Raw genomic sequence first — 23,538 nt, 5'->3', positions numbered from 1 at the left:
TGAAAAGTTACAGTGTGCAATACTGTTACTCAGTTTCAAAGTAAATACATCTCAAACTGCCTGTTATGGTTAAAGACAGAAGATAAAGAGGAAAAAATCATCTATAAAAGGCAGTGGGGAGAAAAGAAAAAAAGCTATATGTCTGCTCTACGGGTGAAAAATCAAGAAAATCAGGTGTGGCCTTACAGACTGCAATGGAGATGCATGACTGCAAAACTGAATACTCTAATCAGACCTTGAATTTATAAAAATGAACTTTACACATGTTTATGTGCTGATGCTGTGTCTGAATTACTGTGTAATCTGAAAGTCCTGCCCTAATGCCTTAACTTGGATTTCAGCTGAACTTCTGCATTGCTCACATCTTACCGAATCCTTTGCTGCTGAAGAAAAGTTTTGTATCCCTAAACATATTATGATTGCAGTTCTGTGAGCAGGAGATGGATTTCATATGGATTTATGAATTCAGGTTGATTCCCATGTGAAATCTCTGAAGTCTAATAATGGCTGCAATCACACTGCTGTCTTACCTTCAGCAGAGGCATTAACAGGGACTCTCTCCCCAACCTGTTTTTATTAAGCTTATGAAACATAGTATCACTGAGAGAGCTGGGACTTGGAAAAACTTGACTGAAATGGGCCAAAGGATTCAAAAGTTATTAGAAAGGACAGCCAGTCAGACAGAACAGACAGAGTGAAGGTATAGCATTGTTTCCTCAGGAAAACACATTATAAAACAAATGATAAGGCTGGAAACTAGGAATATTATGTAAGAGAAAAATGAAAAGCGATTTATAACTTTTAGTATGATATTCTCACTTGCAAAGGTTGAAATGTTACCAGTTATATCCTACCAAAAAAGTATAGAATTCTCATATGAAATGAAAATAGTAACAGTTTTCGAAACCTATCTTTATTGAAATAGTAGTGTGATAAACACAGAAAGACAATTAAGGACATTAAAAATTATAATTTTTATTAAGGATTGACTTTATAATTTTGTTTGTATTTTAAAACTAAATTGGTCACAATTTTAGGAGCAGTATGTATATTTAACTTACGGATATTTCACCTGTATTTTTATTGTGTAACATGAACAGTTAATTTTTGTTTTTAAGGTACAATGAAACATTATAATTAATTCAGCCAGGTTTTAGCTAAAAATTGGCTGTGGATTTAATAGAAACATTTCATTTTGTAATACTGATTTCTCTAAGTGAAATTATTTCACTTTAGACATTGCTGTTTCAAAAGGCATCTCTCAAGAACTGCCCTTGCTGGGTGTGAACAGACCACTAGGTAAGACCAGCCAAAATAATGTATCAATGTTTGACAATTAATGCAATTACAATTTCTTGTACAGCAATCACTGTCAGAGTAATTTCAACTTTCATAAATATTAAGAATGCACCAAGCAAGCCATAACATTCTCATCTATTGCATATTTAACTATGTTAACTAAAACAGTAATGTGAACCACTTCCGGAGATTTCTTTGAGAGTTTCCTTGATGTATTCATTATTCATAAATGCTACTTTTCATTTTCTCCATCTCCCCTCTAGTTGATTAAAATTATGGGGGTTTTAGATGCAATGGTTCCAAGAAGCATGTGAAAGAGAAAGCACAAGATGCATGACTGGGAAATAATGCAGTCAAGTGTCTTCTGAAAAGCACTCACAATACAGATACACCTGTGTAAGCTGTAGAGATAATCAGTTACTTCAAAACAGTGCTGGAAGCCTGTATTAACCCATACCTTCTTGTACTATTCATGAGATTTCAGAAATCAGATAAAAAATGATTTTCTTCAAGAACTTGATTTTATACCAGCATTTTCAAGTTGTACTTGTTCTTACCTGTAGCAGAGCTGCAAACAAATATACTGCTATAAAGATAGGAGTTAAGGAAGTGTGTCCGCTTTTCATTAAATGGATAGTGTACAAGAAAATCAGGTGTCCAGGAATCACCAAAAGAAGCAGAACTTGGGCTGATTTGTTATTTACTCCTACAATAAAAAAATAAAAAATTTTGTTAAGCTCTTCAATTACTATATCAGATTTTTATTAATTTTAATATAAAAAGCAGTTTTGGAATTCCACAGCATTGACTATTGTGGAACAGCAGGCATTATTTTCTGCTAAAAGACTCCTTGAGGATTTTCATAGGGAGAAAAAAGCCACCTATAGTGTCTGCCAGAAAAGTTAAGCAGGGCCTTTCCAGAAGAGGGTACAAACTGTCTGCTTTCATTCTGTACTCATGTAATACCATCTACTTTTTTGGAGTTGCAATGACCTCCTAAAGCCTTCCTAGGAAAGAAGAGGTTTTGGACACTGTATTCAAGACATCCGTAGAAGTACCTTATCCTTCTAACAAGTAGTCCCACATCTACCACTTTCTTATCTGTTCCAATTCATTTCATAAATATGAAAGTGTAATACATGCTGTCTACACATCACATTTCACCACAGTTAACCACATTATTAGGAAAGGGGGCAATACGGGGGAGGAATAAGCTGTGAAGCAAGAATCTAGAAAGAAAAAGGCAAATGGGAAATGGAAAGCAGGGACTTGGCTTAATAATAATGTTAGATATAAAGTTTCATCCTAACAGGAAATTGGTTTGAACTTCTGGAGTTAAATGACAAAGGCTAGGAGCAGGTAAACAAGCTAAGGAAAGATGAAGGTTGAAATCCTTCTGAGTGGGTACCATAGCATCCCGCTTCAACAGTCCCTGTCTTCCACCCTTGCCAGGATTAGACCTTTCTCTGTGTTTCTCTCTACGCACCACCTCCTGCAGGGAGCTCTTTGTGATTCTCACCGGCAAACAGCTGCAGGCAAAGGAAGCTGCCAAGCCTCTGCTCCCTTTAAATTGCATACAACAAATTCAGTTTGTTGCCATTTTTCACTGGTGGTACAGTCTGGCATACAGGGAGAAAAAGAGGAGACATGAGACATTAGTTTTAACAATTAACTGACTAATACGTACCTGTACCATAATAAGTTCTGCATGGATAATAGCAACCCTTGGCTTCTTCTGGCAGCTCTCCAGGAATGCTATGCAAATGGAGGTAGGTAGAAATTCTGCTAGCTTGAATAGCTACTAGATTACCACCAATACCTGAAATACAAAAGGGAACAAGTGGTAAATTTTCAACTATTTTTTTCCTCTAGTAGGCAATGTTTTTGCAAATGTAACAACTTCCTCTATGTTTACCACAGTCCCCTACATACAAAACTAAAAAAGAGAAACATCTTTAGAATGTATATTAGATATACAAGCTAACACCAAGCATTAAAATAAGTCAAAAAACTTGGGCTAAAATTTGGTATATCATTGGATATTTGGACATCTGTTTTAATTCATAAGTGCAAAAGATTCCTCCAAAAGGTTCAATCTGATGCTTTCTCATAGGTGAAGCTCCCTTTTATTGCTCCCTCTTCTTCGGAAATACCTCTTAGAACAACAGAAGCTGTTCTAAGCATAGTTGTGCCACTGCTGGATTACCTTGCCAGGTCAGTATGCAAAGCAGATGCACTCACTACCACAAGCATAAATGCAGATTTCACACACAGAATCACAGAATTCACACATGGGGCTGGAAAAGACTTCAAGAGCTAATCTATCCATTCGCCTTTGCCACAGAGCAGGATTAACTATAGTTTTCTGACACTCATAATTCAGGTTGAAAGGACAAGACAAGCGGCTGAATAACTGATTTTTAAAAGAATGGTAGTGATGGAGATTCTACTTTCCTCATGACAACTGTTGATATACTTCCCATTAGAAAAAAGATTTCTATGAAACAATTTCTATAAAACAAAACACCCTAGGATGCAAAGAGAAGTGGCTGGCATTGTTACAAGGCCACTGTCTATAATCTTTGGAAAGTTGTGGAGATCAGGGGCTACCCCTGATGACTGGAAGAGGGCAAATGCCACACCTATCTTCAGCAAAGCATTTGACAGTTTCCCACAGCTTCCTCCTAGACAAACTGGCAAGTTACAGGCTGGTTGGGTAGTCTGTGAATTGGGTAGGAAATTGGCTAACAGGTCACACTCAGAGGGTGGTGATCAGTGTTTTTTCCAATGTTGGAAATTATTAGATTTTGCTATATGAATGTTTTTTTAAGAAATCAGGGATTGATACCGGGCCTCACACTGTTCAACATCTTCATAAATTACCTGGATGATGGGATTGAAATCACCCTTACCAAGTTTGCTGATGACACTGAGTAGTGAGATGGACATGTCAGAAGGGAGAGCCATCCTACAGAGAGACCTGGACAGGCTGGAAGAGTATGAAGTTTAACAAAGACAAGTGCAAGGTCCTGCACCTAGAATGACATAACCAAAGAGCCCAGTACAGGCTAGGATCTGTGTGACTGGGGAAGCACCTTGCTGAAAGGGACCTGGGGGTCCTGGAGGACAAGATGATCATGAATTAGCAGTGCACTGCTCCCGCAACGAAAGCAAATTGGGGGCATTACCAGCAGAGATAGACATGACCATCCCACTCAGCACTTGTCAGGCTGCACCTGGAGTATTGTGTCCAGTTCTGGTCCCCACAATTCAAGAAAGATGTGGACAGACTGGAGAAGGTTGAAGAGAGGGCCATGAAGATGATCAAATGGCTGGAGAACCTGATCTATAAGGGAAGACTGAAGAAGTTAGGTCTTTTCTCCCTGGAGAAGAGAAGGCTCAGGGGAGACCTCATCACAGTTTTCCAGTACTTAAAGGGCAGATACAAAGAGGACAGAGGCTCTCTTTTCACAAGGAGCCACATGGAGAGGACAAGGGGAAATGGGTACAAGTTGCACCAGAAGAGCTTTCCTCACAATGTAAGAAATAAATTTTTTACAGTAAGAACGATCATTCACTGGAACAACCACCCCAGGGACATGGAGTCCTCACCACTAGAGGTTTTTAAGATGTGACTGGATAGGGTGCTAGATAGTCTCATCTAGGCTCCCTTTCCCACAAGAGGTTGGACCAGATGATCTTTCGAGGTTCCTTCCAACCTAGGCTGTTCTATGTTCTATGAATTTTTACTTCAATGAATAGAAAACTAAACCAGCTTGTTATATCTACATTACAGAATGCAGTGGCACTAGCATAAAATTCTCCTATTGTTATTATACTCTAGAGTTGTCTGCTTGCATATCAAGCACATGCTTTTTTTTGTTTTTCTTCCAGATGCTTTACACAGCCATGGGTTTCTCTGAGAAGATATGATTAGGCAGAAGTAATGCAGATCTTGTCCCCACTTCAGAAGGAGAAAGCCCTTGTTTATTGTACTTGAATGGATTTGTTTATCTGATGCTTAGGGCTTTGTTTGGTGCAGAACAAGTATCTGTTGTCACCAGAAGACACTATTTGCCAAATCCTTTTGGTGACTATAGAGTGGTTAGGACAAAGATCTAATACTGAGAACTCAAAGAAGCTGAGTTGGCAGAAAGGACTGTTCATCAAACTTATCTGCATCTTCCCAGTCAGGAGATACAGAGACAAAATATGAACTACCAAAAGGTTGAGTCAGTGTTTGCAAAGAAAATTAAAACAACAGTAGCTTTTTTTCCGATGAACTACAGAAAGAGAAGTAAAATAAGGGATTTGTCTAAACTACAAAAGAGGTTTAAACAGATTAAAACCAATCTAAGTAGGGTCCAAAGTCTGTCCTTTGATTGAGAACAATAAGTTTGAGACTTCTGACTAATGAGAATACGGTATGGAAAAGGAGGCAGAAATAAAATTAAGGATCAATGCACTACATTTGGATGGGGATCAGATAACTTCTGTGACTGAATTACAAAAAAGCTGTTACGTAAAACTGCTTCTTAGTAAAGCTACAAAGCTGGGGATTGTGCCATATGACTACAAAATACAAAACAGTTTCTGCTTAAAAGAGAGGGGATAAAAGCAATCTGCATAATTACAAGCAGGCTAACAACTGCAATATCTGATATATTCAAAACAATATTAAAAGAAAAAAATTAGTGAACTCTTCTCTCACTCTCCATATCTCTTATAGCACTACAAGAAGAAATAAAAGATAGAAGTAAATAGGGCTGGTTTTCAAGGTATGTTTTGAGGTTCGTAGCAATGCAACCGTAAACCACATTGGCACAAAAAAATAGATTTCAAGTATTTCCGAGGATGTATGCAATTTCCTCTCGTGACTGATAATTATCTGCTTCAACAAATTCAGACAATCAGAAATATGATAGATGATTTGGACCTCTTTCCCTAATTAATAACAAGGGAAACTGAGTGAAAGAAAAGAATTAAGGAAAATGGAAATTTGCCCATTTGAAATGGTGATAAAAAAGCTGTCTGGATAACAGAGACATGGACAAGTCTATGAAAGAAGGTATAAGATTGGTTGTCAATCCTTTGATGGATAGCTATTAATCACAAATCTTTTTACTTTTATAACCATCATTTAGAGAAAGTATGCCCCAAGTATGCATGTAGATAACAAGAAAAATGATTGAAAAGTATTAAAAGTGATTCTAAATCAAACTGGCCAGCCACGGGACACTGGTAAAAGGAGGTGTTATCTGTTCTGCAAAGGAAGCTGATATGCTAACCAAAACAGCCAGTGTGGAGTGTGATTTCAAGAGCTGTAACATTCTCTCTTCTATTTTAATTACAGCTGAATTGAACATATACAATTTATTTTAGCTAAATGGAAATGCAATATGCATATCTTAAGCAAAATTATTTTAAATTTCATTTAGTCTGAGTCTCAGTAATCTAATGTCAGTGGTATATGTTTAACTCACAGAAGATATGCAGGTGTACTGAAGTGTAAAAAGCTTCTCGAATCCATACATCCTGCTCAGTCTCAACCAGCCAACAACATATGGTGATGGACAGCAGCAGTCACACTGTCTTTTAGTTCTGTCCATTCATCTACCAATTCTTGCTTCTAATTGTTTTTGAACTTTGGGCCCATTTCAACCACATCTGACACCAGGATAGAGATACTAACCACCTCCAAGTATGGTTAAACAAGCTAACAAACAGGAAACGGTGGCTAGGTAAATAAAGAGAAAGATTCAAACCTGTGCCCTCAGTGAGAGAAAGGCAGTAATATGAGCTGTATAGTTAACAGCATAAGCATGCCAGCTGGCAAGTCAGCACCTAGCTTGGAGCTAGGCATGATGCCTCTTGCTCAGCCAGTAGTTCAGTGACACAGAAGAGGAACGATGATGTTGTGGAAAGCAGAGGGAGAATGGAGAGAATGTTGTGAGCAGCAGGTATTGCAGGGGCATGAGGACATAGGGAACACCGGGCGGTGAAAAGGCTATCTGGTGCTCTAAAAACTCGGGGTACAAATCAGCATAGAATCACGTTTCATTATTCTGCTGGTCATAGAATGATTTATATAAAGCTGTGCTTGCATTGAATGAATCACTTCAACATGTACAGAGATACTCAGTTTGTTCTGTAACAGCAGTTACTGTGCATGTGAAGTTATCTCAGCAGTATCAGATTAATCAGATCCGTGCAAGAAGCAGAAAACATGAAACTGCGTAGGTTGACAAGATGTCAATACACAAAATTGATAGCTTCTCAGCATCTTCTGGATGCATAAAATGGTCATGTGCTCAGTAGCTGCTCATATTATGAAAATCTCTGTAGACATATATGAGGACTGTTTCCATGAACATTTAAGTCAGAATTTTTTTTCTCCCGGAAAACAGTATAGCAAACACTTTATAATAAAGACTAACTTGTTAGCTTCTCTTCATTCTCATGAGAACTACAACACAGAGGAAAACAATTTCTTTCAAAAGTAAAGTCCTGCAACTGTTACTGCATTCCTCTCAGAACAGCAGATGTGTTTAACTTCAATAAGAGAGTGCTACTTTGTCAATAAGCAGAAGAGATGTTGTCTGGTAAAGTGTGAAGGATGTCATGCTGACTTACAACATTAAAAGAAAATTGAAAACCTCATCATTTTATCGAGCCAGTTAAGGGCTATGCAAGAATACTTCTGAAAATTGTTATCACAGTTCTTTTTTGTCTAACAGGCACAGAAAACCAAAAAGTAGAGCCAAAACCATGTCATGTATTTCCGAACAGGCCTGCGGGCGTGATTCTGTTAATCATTATCTGGAAAAAGGACTTTTTTCTAATAATAGAAGTAACCATGCTATTCAGAAAACCGCTTTAAAAGTACTTTACATCAATGCATATTAAAGAATATGTCAAAGTAAATCTGTGTCTCATAACCCTCATTACAGGTAAAAAACCAGAAGTTAAGGGAAGCTGGATGGGTGTTGCTCTTGCAGACTAGTCTGAGACCATCCAGTGCTCTGGGTAACACACCGGGCTGGTTTTTTTCCTCAGCTCTTATACCGCATGTTTTGATAAACAGGGTAACATTTTCCAGGGAAAACTGGGAAGAGTCGCTGATAAACCAGAGGGTTGTACTGCCATTCAGAGGGAACTGGATAGGCTGGAGAATTGGGTCAAGAGGAATCTCATGAAGTTCAACAAAAGAAAATGCAAAGTCCTGCCTCTGGGTAGGAGTAACCCCATGCACCAGTAGAGGCTGGGAGTTGACCATCTGGAAAGCAGCTCTCCAGAGAAGGACATAGGGGTCCTGGAGGACAATAAGTTGACCATGACCCAGCAATCCGCCTTCATGGCAAAGGTCAACAGCATCCTCAGCTGCATTAGGAAAAGCATCAGCAGCAGGGCAAAAGAGGTGATGCTTCTTTTGTGCTCTGCACTGGTGAGGCCACATGAGGAGTACCATGTCCATTTCTGAGACATGATTTTTCTTTTAAATCTATCAAGAGAAGGAAGACAAGAAGATTCTCACTTTTGCGTACTCCTGAGCACAATCCATAGTTCAAAATAATTTTGTCTTTTTGGAGTTCAACAACAACTTGCTTTTGGATGTCATTTGTATTATAAAAATGAAATGAAAAGGGAGGAAAAGAATGTGTTACAATAGTGACTGAGCTAAAAAAGCTCTAAATTTTTGAATAATAGTATTATCTTTCAAAAAATTCAGGACCAATTTTTGCTCTGACCTCTCTACCACTAACTTCAATAAATCATGTTTTATGCAAGTGAAATACTTAGATTAGAAGCCTAGCTTAACTAGCTACCTTTTTATGGGTGTTTTTTATCCACATTTCTTCTATCTTCCTTTTTACTTTGTAGCATTTCTTTTAATACTTAAAGTTTGAGGGAAAACAGTTGGAAATTATTAGCTTTTCCTATATGAATGGTTTTTTAAGAGAAGTCTTTGAGACAACATTATATATGCAAACTATTACATTTTATGTTTGATTTGACTCATAAATCATTTCCTTCCTATGCCTAATAAAAAATTGTTCCTTGACTGTCAAAAAATGAAAATATTCTGGATATAGTTGTGTTGTGAAAACTAATGATTACTGAAATCTAAAAAATTTAGAAGTAAGACTTAAAAGAAGGAACACACACATCTGTAATAGCATAGAATATGCAGATTTACATGTACAGGTTAGCAATTAAAAAGTAGTAAAACTATCACGCAATAATGCATCAGAACTAAATATCCAAAACCAAAACCCTCCTTCTTTTTCATGCCAAAATAAAGACTGAATTATAAATTTCTCATACAGTATAGGTGCCTTCTGAGATTATCACATTCTTTCCAATTCAGGATGCAGAAAAATTAATTTGTTACTCTACTACCCTACAGGTACACTAATGTTTTCCCTTGTAATTTACAGAGGCAAATTTCAGATGCTCAACTGTCTGAGGCAATGGTTACTTTCTAATCAAAGCACTAGTCTGTTGTGTGAAAGCTGACAGTACAACTATGCTATAAGTGATTAAAATATATAGTTATTAAAAATGCCTTTTTTTTTTTTTTTTTGAGGTGGAATGGTTTCTGGGTATTTTCTTTCCATATGCTCCAAAACAACTTAGAACTAAAGCTCTCTGAAAAACCTGAATGTCATTCAATTTATCCTACTAATAGATAAAAAAGGTATGGTTTGGGGAATATATTACATAAGCTTAACTTTCATCTCCCAGACAACAGATATTCGGTAAGTTTTGTGTTAAGTTTTCTCATATGGATTTCTCATATTCCTTGATCTACATTTATTCCCTCCAGATATCAAATACTCTCACAATATGTACAGCCAAAGAGTAAGAAATATTACAACAGGTTTGTGTTACCCTTAAAGAGTATTGCTTCAAACCATCTGCAAAGGCAAGTTTTTCTACATAAAGCCTGCAAAGCTTCTTTGATTTTCAGGTGTTTTCACAATTAATTTGCAGAACCTCCATTCTATAAGATGCATAAAATGGGGTAAAGTCTACCAACATTTTGGTTATTATGCAGTAACTCCTGAAATGCAAATACTTAGAAGATATCTCACAATGTTTTGTCTAAGCATACAACAAAAATGGAGACAAAAGTGGGTCTATCTGGTACCTGCACCTTAGTTCATTTCTGCTGAATATTCAGAAGCATATAATTGTTTAAGGCATTACCTTTTTTCTGCACAAATGAACTTGGCTACTTGCAAACTGCAATTCCTGAGCCAAATTCAACGTGCTGTGATGCTGTAAGAGGATTTGCAAATTGTAACCATCTCATCCATTAGAAAACATAAAGATCAACTTGAGTATCTAGGCTGAAGCACAGCCACTCTTGGGCTTAGTTATTTTATCCAGAACTTCAGTACATCACACACAGACATCTAAATCTCAAGTAGTCTGTAAGTACCACAATGTCTGAAACCACAAAACCATTTATTGATTTTTTAAAAAGCAGTTACAATTTAACCCACCCAACCATAGAATTAAAAATAATTATTCATCTCAAGAAATGTGTTTAACGGGAAAATGGAAAAGCAGTTGTGAAATACTTCTGGCCACCAGCAGTAAAGCTGACTATAAATACCTGTCTGCTTAAGAACTATTTTAATATTCTTGACAAATATTTGCAGTTATTGTTAATAGAGGTAGGAACTTTGAGGTTGCTCAAATTCCAGACCAATAGTTCTTAACCCAAAAGGCTTATGGTTCCACACTGTAACATTTGTGATGAAAGTAACCTGTCTCGCATCTAAGAATAGGCAATCCATCTAGACAGAACCAGGTTGAAAGCTACTTAATGGTGCACATAGGAAGCCTAACACCTGACAACTTTGCAGTGCGTACTGTTTAGGATTTCAAGATATGACAACTGGCACTGAATAAAAACAGTGACAGCTTGAAATCCTGAACAAATTTACACTGTCCTCAAATTTTGGCTTGACACAATCCCAACAGGTTACAATATTTCTTTCAGGTTTCCCTGGTTTCTTTCAGGTTTTCTGTGTCACAGGAGCAAGAAACTTTAAGGTAAGAGAAAGGAAAAGGTATGTGAAAAACATTTTGAGGGGAAAACCCTCAACTCTTTTCACTACTTAGGCTTACAATGAGAATTCCAAGACCAGGAAAGTACTTGTAGAGAAAGCTTTCTGCAACACTAATATTTAAAAAGCCATCTGTTAAGTGGTCTAGCACACCTTTTATGTCAGTAAATGAGTGTCAACAGATGTACTTTTTTAACTGAAAGATTTCCTAAACCCCAGTTTACTACACTATACTGACCAGCAATATCAAAAGGTGCCAGCAGAATTATGAAACCCAGGAGAGGCTAATCTAACAGCAACCAAAAAAATCACCTACCTACAATTTCCTTTTCCAGGAGGTGTACCATAAAACAGGCCCACTCTGCATCTTCTACACAGAACATATTTTCTCTATATTTTCTGATAGAAATGCCTCTATCCTTAGAATACTGAGGGTTAAGGGGGTGAGCACAAGCACAGACAACATTACTCCCCTCTGCTTTTTTGTGCATGAGGGAAAACCAGAATTCCTTAGTGCTTCTGTTGCTGCCTCGTGGCACTGCAAAAGCGTTATCGCTATTGGTAGTAACAGGCCATGGGCCTTAGGCTAACTGAACCTTTTGCTACCGTTGCAAGACTCCAGTCTTGGCCTAGTAGGCTTGTTGTGAGCTTGTTATGAGCTCCAAAATGGAGCCTGGTATGAGGTTTCTCTTCTTACAATGTAGAGTTTAAGTCTGGGATAATAGCAAAGGTTCTGAAAATATGGACGTGGGACTGTAAACAACTCGCTGATGGTCCGTTACTAGTCACTGTTTAAACTTTGAGAGCTGGGAAAAGACTGCTTTATGCATATCAAGAAAAGAAGGAGCTAAGCATGAAAAATCCAGATGAACAATGGAATAAGGCACCTGGTGTGGCTTGGAAAATAACATTCTCAGGCGCTGCGTAGTAGTCCAGGGGGTAGATGACAAAGGCTAAGAGCACTCTAGAAATACAAAACTTCTTATGAAAAAGCAACATTTTGAATGCAGGTCATACAATCATCACAAGAATCATCAGCACAGAACCACTGTGGGACTGCCACAGCTACAAGCATGCCTTTTGCTCTCCCTGCCTGCTCCAATAGCCCCAGCTTTCCCTTTCTTCCACCTGCCTAATTCTTCAAGGATCTTTTGACCTTTCGGCTAATCATCCAGGGCTACGCATAGCTTTTGGCTAGTTCTTTTTCTCTAAAGATAGTTCAAAAGAATGTATGCACGTTGCCTTAATTCTGTTGATAACTTATGAAAGAAAACAGGAAACAAAGCGGTACATTTGTCCTTTTCTCTAGAGGCATATAGTAAGCTGTCATTCTTAGTGATTAAAATTATTTACTTAAGTCCAATCATTAGCTAAAAATATTAAAAAGGTAAAATGTAAACATGCAGGCAATCCAGGTTTCAAAGCCTTTCTGTGAAAGAAAATGACCTTGAATAGGATACACAGTTCCACTTACAAGAGCAGTCCATAACTGCTACAGGGTAAAAGACCATCATCACTGCAACATCTGGTAGGAGCCTGAGGCCTTGAGAAAGGCGTGTATCCGTGAGACCTGTATCCATTGTAGGTAGCAAGTCTAGAATAAGCGAGTCTATAGAGTAAGTGAGTCTATAGAGAAAATCCAGTAGTATTCTGGTGCTGTACTGGAGCAGAAATAGAGGCCTATGGGGAAACTGTAAGAAACAATCACCAGACAGTTGTTGGCTTTTGTAATCAAGGGATGTCATCTAGGAAAGCAGGACCTCTGATAAGACTACTGGTTTGGGTACACCTGCCTAAAAAGAAAAACAATCCTCTTCTCCTAGGAAGCAAATCCAGGGGGTTACCAAAAAGGACTATTATAAGAAAAGTTATAGGTATAAAGCAGAAAAAAGTTGAAGATCGACATGTCTGCCCTGCTCTTTAGGTATCTGGAAATCAAAATGGAAACACACAAAAGGTAGTTGCAAGTACTTGCAATTTCGAACTAATATAAAGGCACAGGCAAGAAAGCATAAAGGCTGAAGTGTAAAAATTAATTTACGGTTACCAAGGAACACAAGTGGCAACACAGAAATGCTTCATATTAAAAGTAAGAACAAAGGAAATACAGGACCTTAATGTGAAAGAAGAACAAGCAGCATGCTCTACGAAGACTGAAATACTCAGTTCCTTTTGTCTACTGCCTTCATAAAAATGGAGATGTCTGATTACAAACTGATATGTATTAGGGCCTGAGGGTAAGTTAAATGTAGCGCATCCTCAGAAAGCTAGATGATCAATCCATGAATTATCAGTGACCATTTCTGCAAACTGATTATTTTGGAGGTTAGAGAATACCAGAGGGCTGTAATGGAGAAAATAGAAAATATATCTTTAAAAAGGGCCAAAAAGGATGATCTGGGGAATCGTATATCAGTGAAATTTACATTCCTACATAAGTATTCGAACAAATTATTAAAAAGACAATTTATAAGCATCTAGAAGATATGAAAGCTGTAAAACAAGAGCTAACATGAATTTACCAAGAACATGCTTCTGTCAAAACAATACCATTTCCTCCTCTAACTGAACAGCTTGCCTAATGGTCGCAGCAATAGATATACTAACTCTCAACTGCAGTAAAGCTTATCAAAATGTTTTGGTGCTATCCCATGCTACATTTCCATTAGCAACCTCTGGAAAATTAATTATATCAGGGCAATGTGGTTCAAAACTACAGCTCAGTGTCCATATTAACATTTTCTTATCAAGGTGGAAAACAAGTGGTTGTAATTCATTTAATTGATAGCTTAGAAAACAGCACAGAATATACCCATGTGGAATTTGCAAAGGCCAAGTTAAGTCAAAAGCACTTTGTAAGCCAAAAATTAGAAGCCAGAATCATCTTGGTAATTGGAGAAATGGTTTAAAAATCAACAATACATAGAAGTGCAAAATAATGTAAGAAATCAAACAGAGAAATACAAAAGGGGAAAAGAATAGCTAGGTAGCAATATAGTGCAAACAGATTTGGTGATTATAATTATTGCAAACTAAATATGTATCAACCCTGTGATACTGTAGGAAAAAAAAGTATTTTCAAACTGCATCAGTCTAATAAGATATTAACTGTTCTTATAAAATTCGCCTTGTTATTGTTAGAATACTTAACTTAAGGACCAAATTTTCACAAATACATTCTTACACACCTGGAAAGTGCATACCAAGCACGGGAAACAACACCCATTTTTCTTGAGAAATCTATTTACTTGTCTGTAGCAGCCCTGCTAGGTCTTATATTTACGTACACTACATGTGAATAATAAATTACTGGTTTGAAAATTTGTCCTTTCATAAGAAAATCCTTTGAAATAAAATTTTATCTACATTTTCCTCAGCCATAACCCTTTTAATATAATATTTGATCATTTAATATTTGAATATACTACTCCAATATTTACACTTTCAGTTTCTTAATGCATACTTTAGGTTCCTACTTCTCACATTCTCTATCATGTTTTAATGGTTGTAGTAAATAAGATCAGGAAGCACTCCTAAGGTGTTCAAATAAACAACTGTTGACATCAAAATCAAAACTTGAAATTAATATACCAGATACTAATTAGGATAACAGAAATTTACTGTAATAGACTTTTCTCAAACCAAAGTATATCAATTGATACATAGTAGCACATAATCCTGTCAGAGTCTTACCATTAATTACTGGGGTATAAACAACAATTCCAACTAAGTTAGGATCAGATACAGTTGTGTCCAGAATAAGGCCACCAATACTGAAAAACAAAGTACAATAATTAGAATAAGGCAAGCAGGTATATTAACCAGTATTTAAAAACTTTTTTAGGTCTGTCTTAGAACATCTTCAAGGCACAATTTTCTTCTCAATTCATCTTTCCCCCGCCCCATCACTTTGTTCTCAGCTACAGACTAACATCACTATAGTTATTTATATATTAAAATCGACTTCTTGTATAACAAATACCATAGGATTTCAGCCAATCACTCCACTTTTAAGATTCACAACTTTCACTGGATTAAACAATCTCTCAGATCGGTGTATAATCTTGATTGGAAACTGCAGGAGATGAATAGTTCACCGTTTCCTTCCTTTGATATGGCACAATTCTGCTCAGTCATTGCCACAGGCTACTGCTGGCTCTCCCACTCATTCCCACCTGTCACTTAACTTTGCAACTTTCTTGTTTGGGGAAGATTAAAGTTTATTCACACTCTACATTCTAGAGGTGCCTTAAATGTTTCTTTTAAGTACAATCAGGTGTTAAATAAGATATACAGAGACACAGGATGACTATCAAGATGAAGCAAGACAAACAGACTTACCTGCTTATAACCATGGCAGTTATGACAGGCTCCCATCCTGAATGGAGGACAGTTCTGGTAGCTGGGTGTTTGGCAGCTATGACAATCCCCATCGGAGTCAGAGCCAAAAAAAAGGCACCAACCAAAGGAGATACATAGAAATATGTTTCTAAAATAAAAATATAGAAAAAAACAAAACAAAACAAAGTGTTACTTTCAAGATATTCCTATATGTTTTTCCTAATTTAGAACTCTCAAATAAATTATAATCTACATCATGCAACTGAGGAATTTTAATAGCCTTTATCACTACTGTACCTAAAGTTTCAACTACTGCACTAAACAATATGGTTAACATCTGCCATCTGTGATTACCATCTCCCATCTTCTCAATGACAAAACTATCTGTACAAAGAAGGAATTTTGAAGAGGATTTTTGTATGACGCTTTATGATAAAAATGCAGTAAGGATGTGGAATATAAAACATTATTTTGTAACATATCTACAAAAAAAAAAAGAAATTGAATATATTGAAAATGCATTTTGTTTATACACAAATTCATAACATATGTACACCCCCTTCTTTCCAAAGCACAGATAATAATGATAATCCTCCCAGAAATAGCACATCTAAAATGATGCAAGCACAATGTGTAATATTGAAACATTTATATCAGTAGCTCAGTTGGTTTATAACCAGCCTGAGTCTGAAAATTCATAGCCACGATTCTGCTGCTTGCACCTATCCATCAGAATTGTATCATATTTCATAGGAACACAACTGCAAACACCAGGGAATACCATCATAAAGCTGAGCTTATAAGGCAAACAGCTGCCTCCACAGAAAGAATACTATTTTTTTTGATTACTTGGTTTTATAATCCCATCCATACAGAAGTTATTACAGTTATCCAAGACTTCCTAATTCAACAGTGAGGTAAATAAAGGAAAATTTATGCTAATGGCAAATATATAAACTATGCAAACATTCCACTTTTACATATATTTAGTTTTGTGAGAAATGTGGTCATGTATTTAATGGTAAATACATTTTGTCTAAACTTTCAGAATTTGGACAAGTCTTAATGCAAAATATATTTTAAATTACAGGTTGAAGTAGTTAATGTAGAACACACAAACACTCTACCAAAGAGGAATATCTAGTGTATAAAGAAGTAGTCTCACCCATGTATTATGGCTTATTACAAAGGCTGCAAATTCAAGCAATTACTACTTTGATGTTATCTTGGTGGAGCTAAAATTACTCCTGGAAGAATTGCTGAGGAGTTTTTAGAAGTTACTATCCTTCTGCATTGACTGGTAACAACCTCTGCAGCAGAGCCAGCAGAAAAGATAGTGAGATACCTTTCATTGTATAAGCTAAAAGTGGAAAGCTATTAGAATGAGAATGAGACAAAGCCCAAAAGAGAAGTAATTTCTTCCTTTCCTTATCTAACTATTCTCTAGTATATTATCTCATGCTTCCTTTGTGGTGCCTGTGCCTTTTTTCCTCCTTTTTCCTCTTTCTGTGAGCTAAGAGGTGGGCCTAATGTAGTGTTCTTACTCAAAAGGGTACACACAATACATGATTCCTCTATTCGATAATTATAGTTTTGTTTTATCAAACTTAATAAAAAAAGACAAAAATGTACTGATGTAAAGTTCTCGAACTACTTACTGCCTAGGTAAACACATCTTTCCCTCCAATTGCAATGAAGAAAGATCCCTGTGTGCACTAAAATTTGTCACATGGAAAGGCATCATTCATTCTACATCTATTTATTTAAAATTTTGAAACTTCTCTCCTTTTCCTCTCTCTTTTTTTCTCCTCTATTTTTTTTTCCAAGCCATAAGTCATGCTGTATCCCTGCTACATCTTCCTTTCTCCCTGTCTGTTCCTCTCATATGGAACCAAGGTGAGGCATTAGGATGTACCAGATGCCCATAACTGATTTAAAGGTCAGAATGAGAGAATAGCTCTAATGTAGTGTATTTAGTAAAATACAAAGGGGCACAAAATATGTTCCAAGTCTTTGCCACATTTTTGGAGAGCTTGCCAATTTTATTAAAAGGTAAAGTCTGGTGGTCAGCAAAGATCCTCTGTTGCAAACAAACATTGAACAGCAAAATACGGATGCAATGGTGAGCACTACTGTAATTAAACACTAATTTTTAAAATTCTTTCACTTGTACATCAACAATTAGCCCACTGTACTCTTTATTTTAGGGCTTCTACCAACACAGGAAAGGAAATTAAAGTTCAAAAAAGTATACCTTTTACAATAATTTCATTTTTAATCCCTCTAACAACTAAAGAACTTGTTAGAATGTGTTCATGAAAAAAGGGAGAGCATTTAACTATCTGCATCAGTCTCCAGGCTTGGAGAGCTAGTCCAGTAACGTAGTCCAAGAATTACAAAGAACACTAAAAATAAGTAAAGAATATCATATAATTCTTTTCTTCTGAAAAAAAATGAAAGCGCACATGGATAAAACTGAAATCAATCCAGCAAATGAACAATGAATAGTAACCAAGAATTATTTAATAGGTAACTTCTAAATAAATAATAACTATGCAAGTATAAAATACACATACACGTCATCCTGCCACAGAAATGTTTTGTAGCAAGTTTAAAAAAAACAGAAAAAAAAATATGAGAAGACAGTCTCGCTAGTGTATAATGATTCATGAAATATAACCAAAATAAATATAATTTATATCTGCATATTTAAGCCATGTTCTGTGAGAAAAAAGGAAAGCTTTAAATGAAGTCTTCAGATCATTACTGATAAATGACAAGCAACACGGACCTCCACATTTAATATACTGGGTCTTCCTATTCCAGAGCATTCCCCATGTTGTGTTCAAGCAAGAGGAGCTGGGTCCCAGCACGGTCCTGAGGAGCCCTCTAGTGCTTTCCCCCAGCTATTTAACAACGATTCACAAATACAGGTTTTTTTAGGGAGTTGTTAAGACAGAAAGAACCGTTAACCTTTTAATATTTAAATCCCTATCCCTCTCAAACCAAAGGCTGAGCACAGGGCTACAGCTCTGTTACCAACAAGCTGAAAGCTTGTACAAAAATAATTTCTCCCCTTCCAGTCTTGTTACATGAAAACAACTCTTCCCCTGCAGAAAGGAGCCAGAAACTTATATTTTGTTTCCGTACATTTGAGTAGTTAGGCTAATAAATCATAGGGGAAAATAGTTAATTCAGAATGAAGCTCAGGGGTGAATCCCACCTGCTTCATTACTAGCCCATAAACTGTGGGTTTCTTTATAACATTCCCATTGGGCTTGTTATTCTAGCATTGAGAAAGCAGGGAAATAACAGAAAGAACATAAGAACATCTGTGCTGGGTGAGGCCAAAGGCCTTATCTAGTCCGGTATCCTGTGTCTGACTATGGTCAATACTTCAGGTTTGTGGAAAGAAGAAAAGAAAATGACAAGTTTAGAGTGATGCTTCTTTCGGTGTGCTCTGCCAGCTTCTGCTGCTGTTTGCCTCAGGGATTTAATCTCTCAGGTTTCTGTCTGCATCTGTCTGTTCAATGCTCCTCAATGGATTCTTCTCTGATTAATGTATCCAAATAATTTTCTAAAATCACTTTGGTCCTCTTAATACATCATAAGTTCCACATCCCAATCACATACTGTGTAAAAAAGTTTAACTTTTTTTAACTTGTTGTCTAATCATTTTCTGAATGCCTCCCAGCAGCTTATCAAGATAGCCAATTCAACTCCTTCCCCTCAGTACAAGGGGAGAACAATTCAAAAGCATTCTGGGAAGCAAATATTTGATTTAGGGGTGAGCATTCAAGAAAAATTGGATGAAGACACCTTCCCTCCTCCCCAAGAAAGCGGAGTAAATTCAGCAACTACAGTTTCTAATTCACATGTAGACTGACTGTGATACTGTGAGAGTCTTTCAGACATTAGCAGATTGTGCCAAGATTGTGGTCAGTGACTTCTATCATCTTAAAAAAAAGAAAAAAAGAGAAAAAAAAGATCACGACATAATGTTGCAACCCAAGGTTTATCATTCAACGGTACAAAATGTCGACAAAAAAGTCAGTCAAACTAAAAGCTTTTCTGAACCTCTCCCTCCCTGCCTTCTCCCTCACCCTCCTAACCCAAAAGAGGTTCCTAGGGAGACATACACACTTAGAAACGTACTTACCAAGGCAAGTATAAAGACCCTGACTTATCCATGCTAGTATAGCAAGAGTGATAAGATCTCCAAAACTTGCTGCTATAGGAGTGGCAACATTGTCAGGATTAATACCAGTCTTCTTTGATCCAACAATAACTCCAACCATTATTATTCCTAGATTGAACAAAGAAGACAGTACAGTAACCGTATCTACTGTTGTAACTCCACAGAAAATTCCAAGAAAATGGCAATTTCAAGCTTAAGAAGTCAGTGCTTTTGTCCCAGGATGATTGTTCTTCCCACCTGACTGACGTCTGTATTTTTAAGTTCTCGCCATTCTTAAAAATGAGGTTATATATTAAAAAAAATACAGTAAGCACACACACACAAAATCAAGAACCATCTGTACAATGAACTATTTTGCTTATGAGTATAATTAGCAGTATTGAAACTGTAAATCAGCCATTTCCTGAAGAAAAAAATATGCAGTGTATTATTTCTACACCCTACTAACTTTCACTCACTGAAATTTAAATTACACTAGGCTGAAAACAACAGAAGATTAAATACTTCAACATCTGATATTGTGCAAGATTTTCAGTCATGGGCTTAGTACCAAATGTCAAGAAGCTACATCATATATTAAAAGCAAGACAACATATAAAAATGTTACTTGCTACACAGTTAAAGAATTTTAAGTTAGGGATGTTGCTTTCTATTTTTTTCCCCATAAACAGCAACACTAACTTTTTAAGAGGCATTTCCCTGCACAGTGCAAGTGGCTACTAAAAATAAAATTCACACTGTTATTAACAGTTGTCTTTGGCATAACCTGACTAATTTGCCTCTCATCACATAATACACATAAGAGCTTCAACTGTGTATGCTATTGTTTATGTTATTTTTAAGAACTTTTTAAAAATTGGTATTACAATTTTTATGTATTTTAGTAATATTACGTATTGTAGGCTACCTTAGGAGTTCACTTTCAGAGAAACTGCCTAAAGAGTTACACTCCATGAAATTCTCAAAGAACTGAAATGATCCGTTAGGATCAAAATATTTCAAAAGCACCTGTTTCACGTGTAGGAGGATGAAGCTTGGAAAGTAATTTCCTGTGCTGGCCCACCACCAAATAACAAGAAAAGTTTCTCTTCATGTCCGAATTATACAAGAGAAGTGGAAAAAATGCATTCATGTTCCCCAGTTCTCTCACTGCTCTGAATTCTGTGCATGATCAAACTCAATGGATTTGTAGTCACTAAAAAAAGTGCGTGCTCTTAATTCCATGGGAAACTTTAACAATTTTGTAATTTTCACATAAGTTAGCATATCAAATTAGTAAAAAAAGGAAGTTAAACATTTTACTTGACTTGATATTAATTATGACTACTGACTATGTATTTTCATTAAGAATATGTCACAAGTAAAGGTACTTTTTCCCTCCCCTCACGTCCATTAAGTACTGTCTTTTATGGTTAAATGTTTCCTGACAATTGGGAAGAGAAGATTAAATTCATCATGTCATATGGCTCCAGACAGTCTTTGGCACTGTTTGTAGAGGGGGACTTGAACTTGGCCCAAACCCTTCACATAACAAGCCAATTTCCTCACTTCAGATACAAAGCAGAGCACAAACTAACATATAAGCAGCACAGGCAACCAGGAACTTTGGATTCAGCTGAGCTAACATCTGGGCTTAATTGAGTTTAATTACAAATAAATTCTACCTGTTTAGTACTAAGAATATATTTTGTACATTAATGAGTATAGAAAGCAGGGGAAAAAAGTTCTCCATCATATTAGGTAAAGTCTAAAAACATACTTTTTGTTTTAGATATGCTCAGGAGGTCATGCAAATCAAAACCTTTTCAAAGAATATGACAGGAGAGGAATGCAATATGCAGGCATATGGAAATTGCAAAAGGGCATCCCATCTTCAGCTGTGTTTCAGATGTATTATACCTTACTGGATTTAAATTTTTAAGGAATAGCAACATAATATACATTCAGCTTCCACAGAAAACTAAATAACTGTAAAAAGTAACATATATACACCTTTTACCTTGCAAAAGAGAAGCTATGAAGGCAGTTGCTACGCTGCTAGAACACAGAAGGACTGAATGATCAAAGCGATATTTGCCTTCTGGAATCCAGCCCAATATAACTGCTGCCACTGCTGCCAGAAAACCAACTACTGTTGCCTGAACCTGGAAACGAAGAAGGTGGTGAGCAATTCTTAAAGTAATTGATAGACTTAAGAGGACTACAGAATCATTTTCCGATATTCTTTCCTTCTATCTACATTTATTTGCAGGGTGTAAAGGGAGCATGCTCATCCATTTCGTAGAGATGATGATAACCTTGGATGATCAAGAAGAAAAATCTTATGCCAGCAGAAAAGGCTTTACCAGCATTTCAGAGACTCAAGAATAACAAAAGTAAAATCAGGGAAAAGAGCCGAGGATTTACCAGAAGCCAATGCCTGAAGAGGCTTCTAAGCCACTTAAAACAGTGAAGTCACAGCATAAACATTTCACTTATATTTTGAGCATGTTGTATTACATGAACATGAAATAGTTCTTAATCTTAAGAAATAGTTGCTTTGGAGAACAAGCACTCCTTTCTTCAAATGACCCAGCTATTTAAAATATTGTTTATTATCCAAAAGCTCTATCACATACTTCCTTTAAACATTGCATCCAATGCAAACACAGTACTGAAAACATTTGAGAGGACAAATTTAAAAGGTTTTGCCAAATCTGAAATTTTTCTCTAATCATCCTCAGATCTTCTCTCATAAAAATTAAAAAGGAGATACCCTTGGTACAGTCACAAAGAATACTTTACCCCTTCTTCTGATAAATATAAGCTCATATTGTTTCAGAGAAGAACTACACTGTTCAAAAAAAATCATGATGCAAACATTGTATGTTAAGTATGAGCTAGTGTAGTAAGGCTAGTTTCCCATTAACATTGTCCATCTCCATACTTACCAATGTTTGTGATGGGCTTTTTCAATAACTTCACTCACTTACAAGAGTTAATCAAATAAATCCATTATATTTACCTGTTTTAAGGCCAAGTTGCCAATTATTAGGTTCCATTTCTCAATGGGAGAATCCATTTTTCCAATATTTACCTGTCAAAATTATAAAAGGATTTCAGATATTTGAGTTTAAAATTGTATTACTTTAAAATGCACTAACAAGGTAGAAACCCACAAATAATTCAACTCATACAAAAAAAAGAGACATTCTGAAAGCAAGTTAAAACCAAGCTACACTTTCTTCAAATCAAGCATTGCTGTTGATTTTAAATTGTACTTACAGTCCAAAAGTAGCTAAACTTGATGGAGTTTTACATAGTAACTTGTTTAACATCAGCTTACCCTGCAAGATATACTAGCCACCTTATATTCCAGGAATGTCCAAGCACCACCAGTGATTAGATCAGTGGCTGGAAGGGAAACTTATCAGTGTTCAGTCACTTTAGACTGAACTTTTTTCTATGGTCCTTAAATTCTACCGGCCAATAGAAAAACGTGTAGAAACATAGGTGCATGGACACACACGCTCTCATGCAAGTGTGTTAATTGACTGCAGTGAAACTACCTGCATAGAGAAACTGCAAGTGCTTATGGAAAATCAGAAACCATGTCTAATACTGTTTAGAATTCTAACTTTT

At 36.4% G+C, this 23,538-nt stretch overlaps 1 protein-coding gene across 1 annotated transcript in view; it reads right to left on the bottom strand.

Moving 5' to 3' along the window:
• SLC41A2 (solute carrier family 41 member 2) overlaps positions 1–23,538 on the bottom strand; it is a 52,341-nt gene that overhangs the window by 11,188 nt on the left and 17,615 nt on the right. Inside the window, exons 4-10 of the mRNA XM_069807426.1 lie at positions 22,922–22,993; positions 21,917–22,061; positions 19,879–20,025; positions 15,720–15,867; positions 15,072–15,151; positions 2,987–3,118; positions 1,857–2,005 (exon numbers count right to left, since the gene is read on the bottom strand). Of these exons, the coding sequence (XP_069663527.1) occupies positions 1,857–2,005; positions 2,987–3,118; positions 15,072–15,151; positions 15,720–15,867; positions 19,879–20,025; positions 21,917–22,061; positions 22,922–22,993 (873 nt within the window). The remainder of the gene's footprint in view (positions 1–1,856; positions 2,006–2,986; positions 3,119–15,071; positions 15,152–15,719; positions 15,868–19,878; positions 20,026–21,916; positions 22,062–22,921; positions 22,994–23,538) is intronic.

The sequence above is a fragment of the Haliaeetus albicilla genome, chromosome 19, assembly GCF_947461875.1.
Source record: "Haliaeetus albicilla chromosome 19, bHalAlb1.1, whole genome shotgun sequence".
NCBI lineage: Eukaryota > Metazoa > Chordata > Aves > Accipitriformes > Accipitridae > Haliaeetus > Haliaeetus albicilla.
The sequence above is the reverse complement of the archived record's forward strand: the minus strand, read 5'-3'. Positions and strand labels throughout refer to the sequence as shown.